This window comes from Ascoidea rubescens, assembly GCF_001661345.1.
Source record: "Ascoidea rubescens DSM 1968 unplaced genomic scaffold ASCRUscaffold_1, whole genome shotgun sequence".
Lineage (NCBI taxonomy): Eukaryota > Fungi > Ascomycota > Saccharomycetes > Ascoideales > Ascoideaceae > Ascoidea > Ascoidea rubescens.
Window position 1 is genome coordinate 1,959,780 of NW_017962913.1, and position 14,730 is coordinate 1,974,509.

Consider the following 14,730-nt stretch of genomic DNA (forward strand, 5'->3'; position numbering starts at 1 on the left):
TATCCAAACAAAAGTCGATAGTAGATTTGGTTTTGGAGATATAATAGAAGCTGTGATTACCCCATTTTTCAAAAGGGTCCTGACTTGAGAGTAGATTTTGGTCTTAAAGGGTAAATACTGACGGTGCGAGTCTCGCAGAAAAGGTACTATAACCAAATGTCCTGAAAATGTAGGGGGATTACTCATCAGGATTCTGAGAAACATTTCAATTATGGAAGAAAGAAAAGAGTTAATGAAATGGTTAAAACTTTTAATGAGACTTTGATGGTGATAAAATCATAAGTTGGTGGAATCAAATAGGATTTGAGAGTAGTTTTAAGATTAGAAGGATTTAATATACTCAAAATGGCAACATTGACTAATCTGGTGAATGCTACATCATTGGAATTTGAACGAAGAAGGAAATTGGATGATGAAGAGTTTGACATTGTTGATTGCTACTTGAAAATATTAGAAGAAGATCAGGAAATCTCCATGCCTATTGCAGCCATTCAGGCTTTATTGTCTTTTTTGAGGTTTCGACAACCATCAACGCAGGCTGAATTGATTGACATATTAAAGAAGGCTACCAATAAACTCAAGGACCGAGTTGATGATTCTACTTCGTTGTCAGCTGGATGTGATTTATTTTTGAGGTATATTACGAGAAATTTAAATTTGTATAAAAACTGGGATTTGGTCAAGATTCATCTAATTGAAAATGGGAACATTTTTCTTACCAGATCCAAAGAGAGTCGATCCAAAATATGCAAGATTGGATACAAGTTCATCAAAGATGGAGATATAATATTGGTACACTCCTTTTCAAGAGTGGTTTTACAATTGTTGGTGAAGGCCAATGAGGAAAACATCAGATTCAGAGCATTTGTAACAGAAGCCAAACCTAGCAAAACCAAATACACATCAATCAATATGGTGGAGGAATTGAGAAAAAGTGGAATTCCAACAAAGTTGATACTTGATTCCTCAGTTGGATACGTTATAAACAAAATCGACAAGATTTTGGTTGGAGCCGAAGGTGTGTTGGAGACGGGAGGTGTTGTGAATCATATTGGCACATATCAAATTGGATTACTCGCCAAAACAGCCAACAAACCATTGTATGTGGCAGCAGAATCGCACAAGTTTGTCAGAGAGTTTCCATTAAGTCAAGACGATTTCTCTAAACGGTATGAGAAGAATGATATCATGAACTTTGATAAATCGACCAAAAGCAGCGAGGAGGATATAATCTACGAGTTGAATAGAAACCCTAAACTAGATTTCACTCCACCAGACTACGTTACAGCATTAATAACTGATTTGGGAGTGCTAACTCCTAGTGCAGTTTCCCACGAATTGATCAAAATGTGGTATGATTAGAACAACCACAATAAACATAACTCAAGGTAGCTAGATTAACAATTATTACTCAGGTAGTCATTTCTGCCAAAGCACTAGCGAAAAGCTAAGAAAGGGCAAAAGTAAAAAATTAAAAAAGTAATACACCAATTGGCCTTTATTTTGATTACACACAAGGCAAAGGAGCAAGACCCAGAAAAGCAAGAAGCAAGGTTTACACAGTCCCAACAACAGTCGACGCAATGCCCTTCCCTCACCTCTCCAGGCCGTATTGTTCTGGAGCTGCAAAGTGCGTCCACACGCCTTTTGCCCTTCTGTCGCTAATATAAAAAGCAAAAACGCTCGGGAAACGGCTGTGGCTCAGCACGTGATTTTTCACCACCAGGCTTTCGGATCCCATCCACTCCGCTGGACGTGCAGCTTTTGTAAGAGAAAGTGCTGACTGGGCTGCAGTGCAGGTCTTGGGAAGCACTGCGATAGAAGAGAAGAGCCATCCATAGAGCTGGGCTTTAAGGTTGGACATGGCAAACTGTGTATTAATATCATGAAGCTCTGGGGTTGGTTTTGCAATTTATGCTCTTCTCATTGACAAGAACTCTATTCTCAAAGTCAAACAAAGCAAACTGTCTACAGCCCTAAGCTAGTGCCGCTGTATTATTGTAACAATCCTGCTATCACCACTTGATATATAAATGGCCCATTATCTTTCAGGAATCTCGCATTTTTATCTTGTTTCTTCCAGTAATCTTCTCTCCGATCCTTAATTTTTTCAAAATGTCTGGGATTATCAAATCAAATAGTTCGACGACTGGCAATGAGCAGGTAAAATCAACCGAGTCCTTCAACAGAAATTTATCTAAACCAGAAAAATTAAAATCGCTGTCTGACATTGAATTGAATGTCATAGAGTTAGATCAAAATAAGAAAAACATCGGTTATGTTTCTGCTGTGTTTTTGATTCTCAATAGAGTTGTTGGTACTGGTATTTTCTCTGTTACTTCAAGTATTTATCTTTTAAGTCTGTCCGTTGGGGCAACCTTGCTTCTATGGGCTGCTGGCTCAATTATTGCTTTGGCAGGATTGTATGTCTACATGGAATTTGGTTCTGCTATTCCAAGAAATGGAGGAGAAAAAAATTATTTGGAATACATTTTTCACAGCCAAAAGTTTCTAATCACTTCCATGTATGCTTCCTATGTTTTGCTACTTGGTTGGGCCGCTGGTAACTCAATTGTAGCTGGTGAATATCTTCTCAATGCTGCTGGTCAAACCGTTACTCAATGGAACTCAAGAGGAATTGGTATTGCAGTTATAACATTTGCCTTTCTTGTTCATAGTGCCAATATTAAAGCTGGTTTGTACTTGCAAAACTTTTTGGGTCTTTTCAAAATTGGAATTATTGCCTTTATATCTGTCACAGGGTGGGTAGCCCTAGGTGGAGGAATTAAGAATGACAATTTCCAACCTACAGGAAACTTCTCGAACGCCTTTGATGGCCCTTCTCCTACAGGTTATGGAATTGTCACTTCTCTTTATAATGTTATTTGGTCCTTCATCGGTTATTCCAACGTTAACTATGCTTTAGGTGAAGTCAGAAATCCAACCAAGACCTTAAAGACTTCTGCTCCAATTGCCATTGTTTTGATCTCAATAATCTATATGTTTGTCAACATTGCCTATTTTGCCGTGGTGCCCAAAGAAGAGATTGGGACTTCAGGAAGAATATTAGCTGGTTCATTTTTTAGATTTGCTTTTGGTGAAACAGCAGAAAAAGCTTCCTCTGTTTTTGTTGGTTTGAGTGCAGTTGGAAATGTACTATCTGTTATATTTTCTCAAGGAAGAATTGTCCAGCAGTTGGGTCGTGAAGGAGTCTTGCCATTCAGTAGCTTTTTTGCTTCAACCAGACCATTCAATACTCCTGCCACGGGTTTGTTTGAACACTGGTTAATTTGTGTTATTACAATTGTTGCTCCTCCTCCAGGTGATGCTTATAATTTTGTCATGAATTTAATTTCCTATCCTTTGAATGTCATTAATACCGCGGTGGCATTTGGTCTATTGTACATTCATTATAAAGATTACAAACAAATTGATCTTTGGAAGCCTCCTATCAGAACTTATGATGTTGTCATTCTATTTTTTGGATTGGCATCTCTATATCTTATCATTGCTCCCTATATTCCTCCTGATGATGGTCAAAATGTTTATAATGATTTACCCTATTGGATTCATCCTGTAGTAACATGGGGAGTCTTTGGTATTGGCGTTGTATATTATTTGGTATGGGGAGTTTTCTTACCAAAGAGAGGTGGCTATTACTTGGCAGTAAAAGAATTTTTAGGTGAAGATGGATTTTGGCGTAATAAAATATTTAAAATTCCAAATGGAGAAAATGAAAATAGTTACATTGAGCAGCATCGCTATGAAAATGATTAAATCTGAAAATAGGCGGATATATTTCTTTTAACTTTTTGTTCCTATTATATTACTTCACTTTTGGCTGCTGTAAGTACCTTTACGCTCTTGCTCAACCGCTAACACCTTACTGAAATTCATATATTGAAGGCTGAACTTCAATTTTAGACCTACTTCCAATATAATCAAAATTGAATACAAAACATACTGTCATTGCAACTGGAAAAAAAGCTACATCGTGAAGACAATGGTAAACAACTAAGCTCCATTATTCAAGGCTTTGTGACCCTCCCGGATGTCTACATTCGGTCTCTCGGTGTCTCTCACTGATCTGCTCCCATGACGCTCTGTGATCTAACCCAATTCCCGATAGAAAAAGCTGGCAACTGTTGTTGTAGCGAGTCAATGATAATATATTAAGGTCAAAAAAAAGGTAAGAAAGAAGGCCGTAGAAGAGATTGCCAGCCCTTTTCATAAAACACTGGGTTCGATCACAGAGCCTCACGGGAGCAGACTGGTAACAGACACCGAAAGACTGAATGCAGACAACTGGCAGGCTCCGAAGAGCCCCTTTTAACCCAGTAACCAAAGCTATTATGATCGGGTCAATGAAGTCGACCATATCAGCAAACCGGTATGTTGTAGCAAATCCATAATAGCATATTAAAGTAGAGATGTATATACGAGAATGCACAGCTAGCAAGACCGGCAGCCCCAGTTCAAGAATGCATGTCTATGATTTGTGAGCTTTCGCAATACCGATATGCGGTCCCTCGTTGTCTATCACCACAAGACTACATTGATGGAAAGTAATCATGCCCAATTCCTTAGAAATGGAACTCACGATTAGTGCTAGGCTCTGCTGTGTTACATCCGTTGTTATGTCAGTTCATTATTGTGAGTAGGCTACAACAAGAATTGAATCAAAGTGGCAATGTTCGATGGCAAAAGTTAGCAATTTTATTGGATGGTCCTAACAAGATTAGTCTGCGACTAATGATGGAACTCGAATGGCCGACACTTGGAAGGGCGGGGTCTGCACCTGTGTGCACCTTTTTTGAGCGGTGATCAAGCTCATGATTATAGAATGAAAGCGTGCAATGAGCTCTACGTGTTTGCTTTGAAGTCAGATCATCCCGCTTTTACGACAGTATTGATTTCCTTCATCGGCGTACAAACCAAATTACAAATAGTGGACAGCAAGCATTAAAGATACCAATGAAAGCTGCTATGTTTATAATTGAATTCGCGGATGAAATTTCCCAATCGGAGTCGTGTGGCTCATGGGCCTGGACTAAGACATGAGACGATCATCATGCAGGACACGATCTTGATGGGACAACGGAATTGATGTCCTCAGCTATGTTAACTTTTAAATGGTAGTAGCGCTGTGATTCTGGCACAATTGCTAAGATGTCAAACGATCTGTTGTGCGGCAGACAAATACTGATCTGCTGATAATGCTGTAAGTATCGGATAATGAATGAAACGTTATTATAATAAGCTGCACATTCATTTCTAAGTGCTGTAATCATCACTATGAGCTGTAGCAAGTGCGTCGATTTGTTTATTGTTGTTTATTTCAATCACGTCAGGTCTGCCAAAAAGATACATTTGCCGCTTGTCGTTTTCTCATTTTGGTTTTGCACAATCAATTTGGACTGGGTGTCCACTGAGGTCTGAATTATTCACGTAACATGTTTTACTGATAGAACGATTTTGGCCTGGCATTTTGGTATCAACGAGTATTCCGGTAAATTCTGGTCAGCTGGGCTGGATCGCTTTAACTTAAGCCAGTGAAAAGCTCACAACAGAGCTAACAAATTTTCACTTTGCTCAGCAGAGGAGACGTTTGGTTAATGTGCGCTTAGCATCATCGGTAGTTGATCTGATATTTTTGAATGCACTCATTGATGTTTCTCCTCTAAGTTTTCTGCATGCCTGCAGAATGCTTCAAGAGGTGTATGCATAGCTACTGAAGGCACCTAATGTGCTAATGAGAGATCCCATCTCGGTATACGTTGAGTCTACTGGCTGTATCAGATATCTGCTTCCGCCGATTGTTTCACTGCTATCATTTTTTATTCAGATGAAATTGCTAGTATCCGCCAGAATATGGCTGTTGACGTTGAAAAATTCAGATGATGGTAGTAAATGGCAGATCACTGGAAAGTGTTTTGTATGTTACGGATTGTGCTAATAGATCTCATGCTTTGTTGCTACAGATAGAGAAGCCGGGACTTCAATCGTAACCACTTGTCGTAGATTCAGTTGAAGATTTTCTTGAAGAGAGCAGCTTCAAAATCATTAGAATGATATTTTGCAGCATATGCTGATCCGCTAATTACTAGGATTTGTCATGACCTGCGGGTCATGAAGGTGGAAGTGCTCTAATGCATATTGCCACCGCAGTGATCTTCTTTCAGCAGGGGATCAAGATGCGATTCCCAATGCAAGCAAAGTCGATCACATTGTAAGCAGTTTCGCGGCGCAGCAGGCCACCGCAGCGTCTGTTTCTGATTGTGTTGGTATTCGTGAGCAAATGCAAAGTGCCGCCGTTGACTCAAGTCGTGATCTTTTTACCATTGTTGGTTTTTCACAAAACGGTTTATCACCTTGATGAACCGAAACGACGCATGTCTGTTGATCATAATGGTGATTGTAGTGGGGCCGTAGAAAAGTAGCAAAAGAAGAACGTGACGAAATTCATGACAACTTCAAATGAAGCTGACGGTCTCGACTATTTGAAAAATGAAGCTCTGATGTGTGCAGTCATTTGATAAGTTTGATTTGTCTCAACCATGGCGGAGGGTCAATCCCTTTCTCAGAACATCTTCAAGAAATTAATTCAACCGCTGCTAATTCAATTGTTCATCGATGGGCTCAGTATAGGTTAATCTCCATGCAAGGCTGGCAAACTATGTAACTGGATACAGATATTTCCGGCGTTGTTGGTGGCGGCAGATACAGTAGTGTGGTCCAAAAATTGTTGAATCATCGAAACAGCTGTATTGATGTGAGATCTACAAGTTGCTTTGATGATGCCACGTTGGGTTTTAAAAATCAATTGTTTGTCGCGACTGGACGACCAATTGTCTTGGCCCTTGGTGTAAACCATATCTGTGTTGGTGTTTTGAGGAAAGATCGGTCCACAACTGTAACAAATATGAATTGCTTTGAACGAATCAGATGCATCCGCAGACGCGAATGATGATGTTGTTGATGCTAACACCGGCGCTGCATTTGCTAAGGCCTAACATCTGAACTATTAGAGCTGCCGAAGACAAATTATTTCTTGATGGAAATCAGCTTAAATTGTTCACAATCACTTGAAGAAATAACTTTTTGGACTGGACTTAACTGACACAATTGGCCGCTGCCCAAGTTGGTGCTACTACTGCTAGGCGAAACCTTGCTGAGTCAGTCAGCAATGATGGTCAACAATCAGAGCATCAATTTTTGTTTAAAAGCAATTCTGTCCTGTTAGTTAATTTCTGTTTTGAGTGGTGAGCAGTTGGCAATAGTGGGGTGATTGAAATGAAAGCATCAATTACTGGTGATTGTGTTTAGCGCAAACTAAGTGCTCACGCGTCTTTTCCGCTGGATAATGTTGAATATTCTAAAGCATTTTGTTCAGTAACTCTGCATCAAACTTTGCGATCGTTTTTTGCAGATGCAGGATCAATGACATCGACGTTCTTCCGATGAATGTACCATCTGCACTCCTCGATGATGATTTTCACAAGCGAGATTTACATTAGACGACGGTCTACATTTGATAATGCGAATTATGTTTTGAATACAGGGGTCGTCGGACACATCCACCAATCTATAGCCTGAAGCAATTTTACTTTTGTTGGTGAACCATAATTGGTAATCTTCTTCAATTGTTTGGGGTTCCATGTGTATCAGCTGCATTCAAGGTGTGTGGCTTTTGTAAGAATAAGCACCACGGCTAGTTCGGATTATGTTGGGATGAACATATGATTGCAGATTCATCAGATGGAATGGACACCCTCGTTATCTTATACTTCTGATAGGAAGTCAAAATGTATCAATCCCGCCGATTTGGTGGTGGTTCACTTGAATTCGATTTTGCTCGAAATAGCAACGGTTCTCTGGTATCTGTGAAGACCTACGTCAAATGACTGGTTCAACAGTGAAAACTGGTGAGCTTCATTTGCGGAATATTCCAAACATGAGTAAGTTCTTGAAAGGGCTACTGGATACTGTGGTTTCTGAGTAAGGTGGTGGAAGATTTTCATATGCAAATCAACTGACCGATCGTTGGCTTCTGCTGCTAATGGCTTATTGATTGATGTCACTTTTGCTGATTGGACTTCATCGTAGATATTCTGGCTCTCCTTGCTAAATCCATTTATGTTGTGCAAAATAGGGTTAACATCAGTATGCTCGACGCCATTAACTCTTCAGTTCAATGTGGCGTCATCGGTTCAGTTGATGGGCACTCCCACAGAAGATGGGCTGGTGCTCCTGGTGGTGGAAAATGAGTTGGTAGATGTGTGCTTCTCATCACTGAATTATCAGTGTGTTTGAGCTGCAAAAAGTGGAATACATCTCACCCGCAGCATCATACAAAAGAACCGTGTTCCTAATGTATGAAATTAAATTTCTTTATCCAAATGATCATTTTGAGTGATTTATCTTGATGAGAATTTTGTTATCAATCTGGCTAGCCATACAAGTAATTCCAGACGATTCAAAGATGTTTCAAGCCTGTAGCTTTTTATGAGATCGTTCATCAATGCTGTTCTATTTCTCCATGAGTTTTACTAAGTGTAATGATTCCGATATTTTGATTAGGGCGCTGATCACTGCAGTGCTGAAGTATCTCAATGAATTGCTTCAAATAATGAGTGGGTGTTGGTTTTGGACTTGTTTTTCGTGTCGGCTCTGTTCTATCTGTTGATCATCATTTGTCTGATTGATTATTGGATACGCTGCGCATTAGTTTAATATTTGTTTGATATTCTTTTGCCATATTATTTCTACATCCTTCACAACTAAGTTGTATCACTGGGTTTTCTTTCTATTTTCAAGACATACAAATTGGTACTGTAAAGTCCTTCTTCTTGCACGTGATGTCGTCAGCTTTTGATTCCCATATCAATCTATTGTTGTTTAACGTTTGAATTTATATAGAAGCTCATGCTAGTTGGCCGAACAGCGGATTTGAAAAGTTGATGTTTGCTATCAATCAAACTCTCGGACTGGCGGGCAATGTTTCTGGAAGCACATGGGTAGGTCCTCGACATCCCTCATTGATTGAAGAGTTAGATAAGCCTTCTTGGCGCAAGACACATTCCACTTCATTGAAACCGCCGATTTATCTTACCAAAAATTTTTCTTTTTAAAAGCCGTTGTTGGGACTCGAACCAACTTCACTGCACCCGTGAGCGACTCTGTAGAATCTTCTTTGGGCACTCTCACCCGATGCCCGTTAATGATCCATGAACAGTTGATTACGGGTTCCCTAAATTATTTGATTTCATTGAGCCGATTGTTGTGGTCGGGTTATTGCGTTAAGAGCGGCTCTTGTTGGCTGCCGGGATGTCTACTTTTGGTCCAGTGGTGTCTGCCACCGTTCTGCTCCCTTAACGCTGTGAAAACTAACGCAGTTTCCTATAGTCGCGGCTGGGAGCTCGCTCTACGTTGTTCTATCATATGTACTGTTTTAGTTTAATATGTGATTATGGATTGCATATAACATTGATTGTAGTTTGCTAGGAGGTTTTGTGATTTGTGAGATTCTTCCGCGAGTTGTTAGCAAGATGGAGATCTCAATCAATAATTGCATATCAACTCTTCTACCAGTTCATTTGAGCACCTGCATTGGAATCACTTCTTCTTTAATTGGTTCAGTCAGTAAAGTATATTCCCGATCACAAGTATCAAAAGCCACTGAAACCCGCATATTGTCGTTACGTGGAACTTGCTTTTGATCAATAAAGAACACTAATTTACCAAATGATATTTGATTGCCAATTTCCGCAGCCGAACCATTCTCAGAGATTCCAGATGGTCAACTGATGAAAGAGCTTTGCAATGAACAGCTGAGTGGGATTGTACTTTGAATGATTGAGGACTGCTTCAGCACCAGTAGTATGGATTTTCGATAGTGCACCAAAATGAGGACTGAAAGAGCGGACATCAGCATCAATATTGTACCCAAAGAATTTACCAGCGATAACCACCGATCGCACCATTGATCGTTAAACGCATAATTTTTCAGCATCTACCCCTGAGCGATATGATTTAAGCAGATCCTAGTATGGCTTAGTGATTCTTGGTGTGTCCTGGGAACGAGCTCGCACCTGGTGATCTGCTGATCGATCATTATGACGTAGGACTCCATTTATTCCGACGTACTCTTGTTACATTTGAACAACATCAAGCTTAGAATCACCACCCTGAATTGATTCAAATCCATTCATTTGGAGGAATAAGCTGACATACGTGTTTAGCGGCCTGACCGCTTCAGTAGATGATCACGCAATTGCATCATTATTCATTTTTAGTCGCAGCAAGAGGTTGTGTCTGATATTTGAGAAATAGATCACGCCACTCTTTGCTGAAGGTTTTTGCAACCCAAACGATTCGAGGCCATTGCACCCCTTTCTGTTTCAACCAGAAGAACATTGTTCTAGTCAATCATTTGGATTGTTCTTCATTTAATCTTTCTGAGGATTCTGATGATTAACAAATGCAGGAGATTGTTTCATGCAAAATTCAGCGTCGACTACAACGGGAAGCGGTGCAGATATCACCTCCATTTAAAGTGCAATGAGTGACGTTGATGCTGAAACAGCAAGACGGACTCTAACAGCTTTCCACCTCGTCAATGAGTTAAATGGTTCAGCATAATCAATAGGTACAAGCGGAGAATGCTCATGCGCAACATATCCGCGGCGAGAACAATCAACCGATGAAGCTCATTTCATTGAAATCACCCAACGACAGCCAATTAGACATTTGACAGCTGCAAGATCAACCAATCAATAAGTAATGTTCTCAAGAAACGCCTGAAGCTCTAGTTCACATTCGTCTTTTCAGAGTGGGTCGGCTGAATCTAGTTTAACGGAAGTAGCGGAACTAATGGCAGCAGCCCAAAATGGCTGAAAAGACCTGTCTTTAATTGTATTTCCCGAACCGTCCGAAATCCATTTCAACACAATGTTAATTGTATTAAAACGGTTTTGCCCTACGTTTTTGTTTCCAGGAAAGTTGGTTCCGATCATTTTGGCAAGTGTGTGTGCATGAGCAGCCAGTTCATTACCGTTATTAAATACATTACATTCATTGGACTCCAACTTATACTTATCGTCAGAGTTCTTCGTTCCTTCATCTGATCGGATATGACCTAATTAAACATTCTATTTGAAGTTACCTTTACATATATCGTTTAATGCTATTGCACTTGTATTTGCAATGTCATTGATAACAGTGCAGACATATTCCGCGACAACAACAACAGAATTAGCTGAAGTTCAACAGCAAATGATTTTCTTGGTCTAAATACGCTAGTGATAATTTTGGCAGGTATATTTTGTTTCATCAAAGCGACAAATAGAACTGAGCACCAAAATGCTGATTTGAGTATTGTACAATTTGTAATGCTTTCTACTCATGTCGTACGCAACAAATGCTCAAAAGACACCTGTGTCACGTCACTTGGTTGGTCTGATATCTTTGGGGATCATCGCCTAAGCAGCGCATCAATTCATCCATAACATTGCTGGAGTTGATGCTTCTCCATAAAATTATTTGAAAGGTCTAGTCATCCGACCGCCTTGTTTGCGGGGGTGGTGGAAAGCAAATTCATCAAAATCATTGCACTCTCCGATGTTTCATTCCACATCTAGTCGGCATTGTTTGCTTCATTTAGCAATGTCTTGGTTTTAGCCGCGCATGTTTCATGCCAACGCGCAGGGATCCTATTAATATTGGACATACGAATAACTTAGACATCATGTTTGATTCTTTCAAATTGACAAAAGTGTTTCAACTGGATTGATGCAAACGGGTCATCATATCTGAGAATATCAACAGTTTTTTGTAATAGTCGTTGTGGAAAGCTACTTTATGTACCAATCGGCCAACAGCAATTGAGCGTATAGTGACTGAAACCACAGACGCATATGTTGAAAGATCATCAAGAATAACATTATAGAACGAACTTCATCAATAGCATGAATTAGCATTCTCCCAAGAATATCAACTTTAAGAAGTCCACAAGTAGTGGTTGCCTGCTTCGTAGCTGATTTATTACGATTAGTGATCGCGTATTCTTGGTGATATGATACAGACTCCAGACCAGCATCAGCAAAACCCTCATTGCTTTGATAAATGTTGTGTAACAGTTTGAGCTTGATGACCTGGAAGTTCATGCAAATTTGTAGAAGTCAACGCAACAACAGATGGGGCAGCAAAAGATTCATACAATTCTGAAGCTTCTTTTTCAACACTAATCGGCTGTTGACCTAGACGCAGTCATCTTTGCTTGAAAAGACAAGCATTTCAATCTGTACCGCCAATGAGTGAAATTAAAATTGCACGTTAGGGAGCTTCAAGAAGTGTCACAAATGTTCCGCCGTTCGGCTGTATCACAGATCTAGTATTCCTGACATCAAGGATCGTGTCACCATTGCCATCATTCTGACCTAGACGAGGAGTTAAGTCGCTGAACTGATTAGGGTTGACCCAAATATGCTAGGAAATAATTGAGTAGAAGTAGAACCGTTAGCAGTTAGATTCATGTATGTTAGTTACATTTCACCACGATGCAATCCGCAGTTGATCAACTATGGGAGCAACCGGAGGAGCTGCAGCTAGAGATGCATCGGATGGCACTGATGAACCAGCTGGAACTGGCCGTAGTGGTTGACACACATGAGCCAAGTTGTTCTTTTTGCTACATCAGTTGCATTACTTTGTTTCTGGTTTGGGTTTTGAAGTGGTTCCTTCCCAACAAAGGCAACGCAGCTGGTCCTGAGTAACAAGCGAATGCGTTATCACCAAAATGATTGGCCAAAAGCTTCACATCAGTAAATCAATCTATGTCAAAGTTTGCGGATTTCGTAAAAACTCTTTCGGTGTAAATGGTTTTGGAAACAGAAGGAATCCCACATCTAGCAACAGGTTGATCATGATTGTTGACGTTGAGATTATTGCAATACAACTTAATAACGAATTTATTGTATTCATTATCGATCGATGAAGTATTTTGCGACTTAGGAAAGTGAGCTGATCATCTTAGTAGCAGCCTAAACTCCAATGGTTCCTTAAAGCCACATTAACCAAGTAACTACTTGTCCGCCATTCCACTGATTGTAGAGGACGTCATTCAACACAGCCGAATAGAATCTGCAAATAACCAATTGACTAAAAGAGGAATGGAATGCAACCATATCTTTGTGTGAATAGACAACATCATCAAGAACAACACCTGTTTTGCTGAAGGCTTGCGCCAACAAAGCAAACTGAGCAGCTTTGAGATCTATGAGCAAATCGAAAATTGTGGAGTTAGCTGCCTTTGGATGCTCCTCAGATTTTTGCATGCTGACATTTGCAATTTGCCTCTTAAGACGTTGAAGCTAATCCATGATAATACATTAAGGTATATGTGAAAAATAGCAGAAGCTAAAAGAGATCGGCAGCCCGGTTTATAGAGAGCTGAATTAGATTGCACATCGTCACGGGAGCAAACCAATGCGGACGCCGCGAGACCAAATAGGGATATCGGAGAGGGTCGAATCAAAACCCAAATACTAATGTTTGGATCATTCACTGGGATTTCTAATTCTAGCCGGCAAACGTTGGCAATCAGGCTGATAACCTGTTGTAGCCAATCCATGATGAGATGATAAGGTAAAAATTATTATAGCAAAGACGAAGTTTGAATGGATCGCCCGTCGCTCTCATGGCAACCTGGGATATGTCGGCGATCGTCACGAGAGCAGGCTGGTGATAGACACAAGGTACCAAATGTAGATATCTGGGATGCTCACGTCGGTGGTCAGGTTTCTCAGTCTATATCTTAGTGGACGGTGCAGAGTGTATATACGTAGTGCTAACAGTATTTCGAGGTGTTTATGTCAACGGCATTAACTGATGAATACAAATTTCGTTCATCACTTGAATTAGTTCAATGCGCTGATAGTGACTGAGCTGCGGACGTTGGTGATGGAAAATCAGTCGGGGCTTATATGATTGTCATTAATGAGAAACAAGTTACATGAATCAGCAAACAGCAGATGTTGGTGATGTTGGTGACTTGGAACGGGAATGCATTTCACTCATTGAACAGTGAAGAATGCGGTGTTCCAATGCAGGATTTGAAATAAACTGGTACAGATGCTGAGAAACTAAATGGCTATTGTGATAACAATTCTGCTATTAAGCTCAATATCCATCCCATCACGCACAAAATCTGCAAGCCGATTCGAATCGGAATATTGTTTTAGGAGCGTTGGGCATTGTCGCTGTTACACTTGCAAGAGTGACTCTAAAAGTAATGTTGTTGATATGATGATTGAAACGCGAACCATCCCAGTTTTCAAATATCTCGATAAATTGCTTTCATCAATGAATTGTTGAAGGATTTGGTATGGCTTTTCTGGTAGCTTTGGTTTCATCTGTCTGTTATTTAGTGTTTAATTTCTTGTTATTTTACTACGGTATTGTTATACATTTGTTTGACTGACTCCAATTAATGTATAAACATTGTTAGTGAAACGGATACAGTTTGATTGGACTACTGCTTCTCGTTTTCGCATAAAACTGTTTTACTTGGAACGATTACATACATGCTTTCGCTTTTAATTTGTTGATTTTTTACTTTCTTATTTTTCATTTTTGTGTTATGTTTGAATATATATAGCAGTCAATGATTGTAGTCTCGACAGTCAGTCAGTCAAATGGCTTTTTGAGAGCAAATGAATGGCTATTTGACGG

General features: G+C 39.9%; 5 protein-coding genes across 5 annotated transcripts; 2 read left to right on the forward strand and 3 right to left on the reverse strand.

Annotated features, from left to right (window-relative positions):
* Positions 1–345: 345 nt before the first annotated feature.
* Positions 346–1,362, forward strand: GCN3 (translation initiation factor eIF2B subunit alpha; the record flags this gene model as incomplete). The annotated part of the gene is made up of 1 exon (XM_020190218.1): positions 346–1,362. The coding sequence occupies one exon, from the start codon at positions 346–348 to the stop codon at positions 1,360–1,362; it is 1,017 nt and encodes a 338-aa protein (XP_020050361.1).
* A 116-nt stretch (positions 1,363–1,478) lies between these two features.
* ASCRUDRAFT_101802 (uncharacterized protein) lies at positions 1,479–1,990 on the reverse strand. The gene has a single exon (XM_020188536.1). It carries the CDS (start codon positions 1,862–1,864, stop codon positions 1,595–1,597), a length of 270 nt encoding a protein of 89 aa, XP_020050362.1. The 5' UTR covers positions 1,865–1,990; the 3' UTR covers positions 1,479–1,594.
* Positions 1,843–4,092, forward strand: MUP1 (Mup1p). Its single transcript, XM_020192431.1, has one exon. The coding sequence runs from the start codon at positions 2,116–2,118 to the stop codon at positions 3,775–3,777; it is 1,662 nt and encodes a 553-aa protein (XP_020050363.1). The 5' UTR covers positions 1,843–2,115; the 3' UTR covers positions 3,778–4,092.
* On the reverse strand, positions 3,901–4,565 carry ASCRUDRAFT_101766 (uncharacterized protein). The gene has a single exon (XM_020188534.1). The coding sequence runs from the start codon at positions 4,376–4,378 to the stop codon at positions 4,025–4,027; it is 354 nt and encodes a 117-aa protein (XP_020050364.1). The 5' UTR covers positions 4,379–4,565; the 3' UTR covers positions 3,901–4,024.
* Positions 4,566–12,108: 7,543 nt separating this feature from the next.
* On the reverse strand, positions 12,109–13,334 carry ASCRUDRAFT_5938 (uncharacterized protein; the record flags this gene model as incomplete). The annotated part of the gene is made up of 4 exons (XM_020191229.1): positions 12,109–12,257; positions 12,420–12,486; positions 12,863–13,006; positions 13,116–13,334. The coding sequence occupies 4 exons, from the start codon at positions 13,332–13,334 to the stop codon at positions 12,109–12,111; spliced, it is 579 nt and encodes a 192-aa protein (XP_020050365.1).
* Between the last annotated feature and the right edge of the window lie 1,396 nt (positions 13,335–14,730).

Bases quoted from the DNA above. Each gene is read 5' to 3' on its own strand.
- ASCRUDRAFT_101802 (XM_020188536.1), bottom strand. From the start codon at position 1,864: ATGTCCAACCTTAAAGCCCAGCTCTATGGATGGCTCTTCTCTTCTATC.
- ASCRUDRAFT_101766 (XM_020188534.1), bottom strand. From the start codon at position 4,378: ATGGTCGACTTCATTGACCCGATCATAATAGCTTTGGTTACTGGGTTA.
- MUP1 (XM_020192431.1), top strand. From the start codon at position 2,116: ATGTCTGGGATTATCAAATCAAATAGTTCGACGACTGGCAATGAGCAG.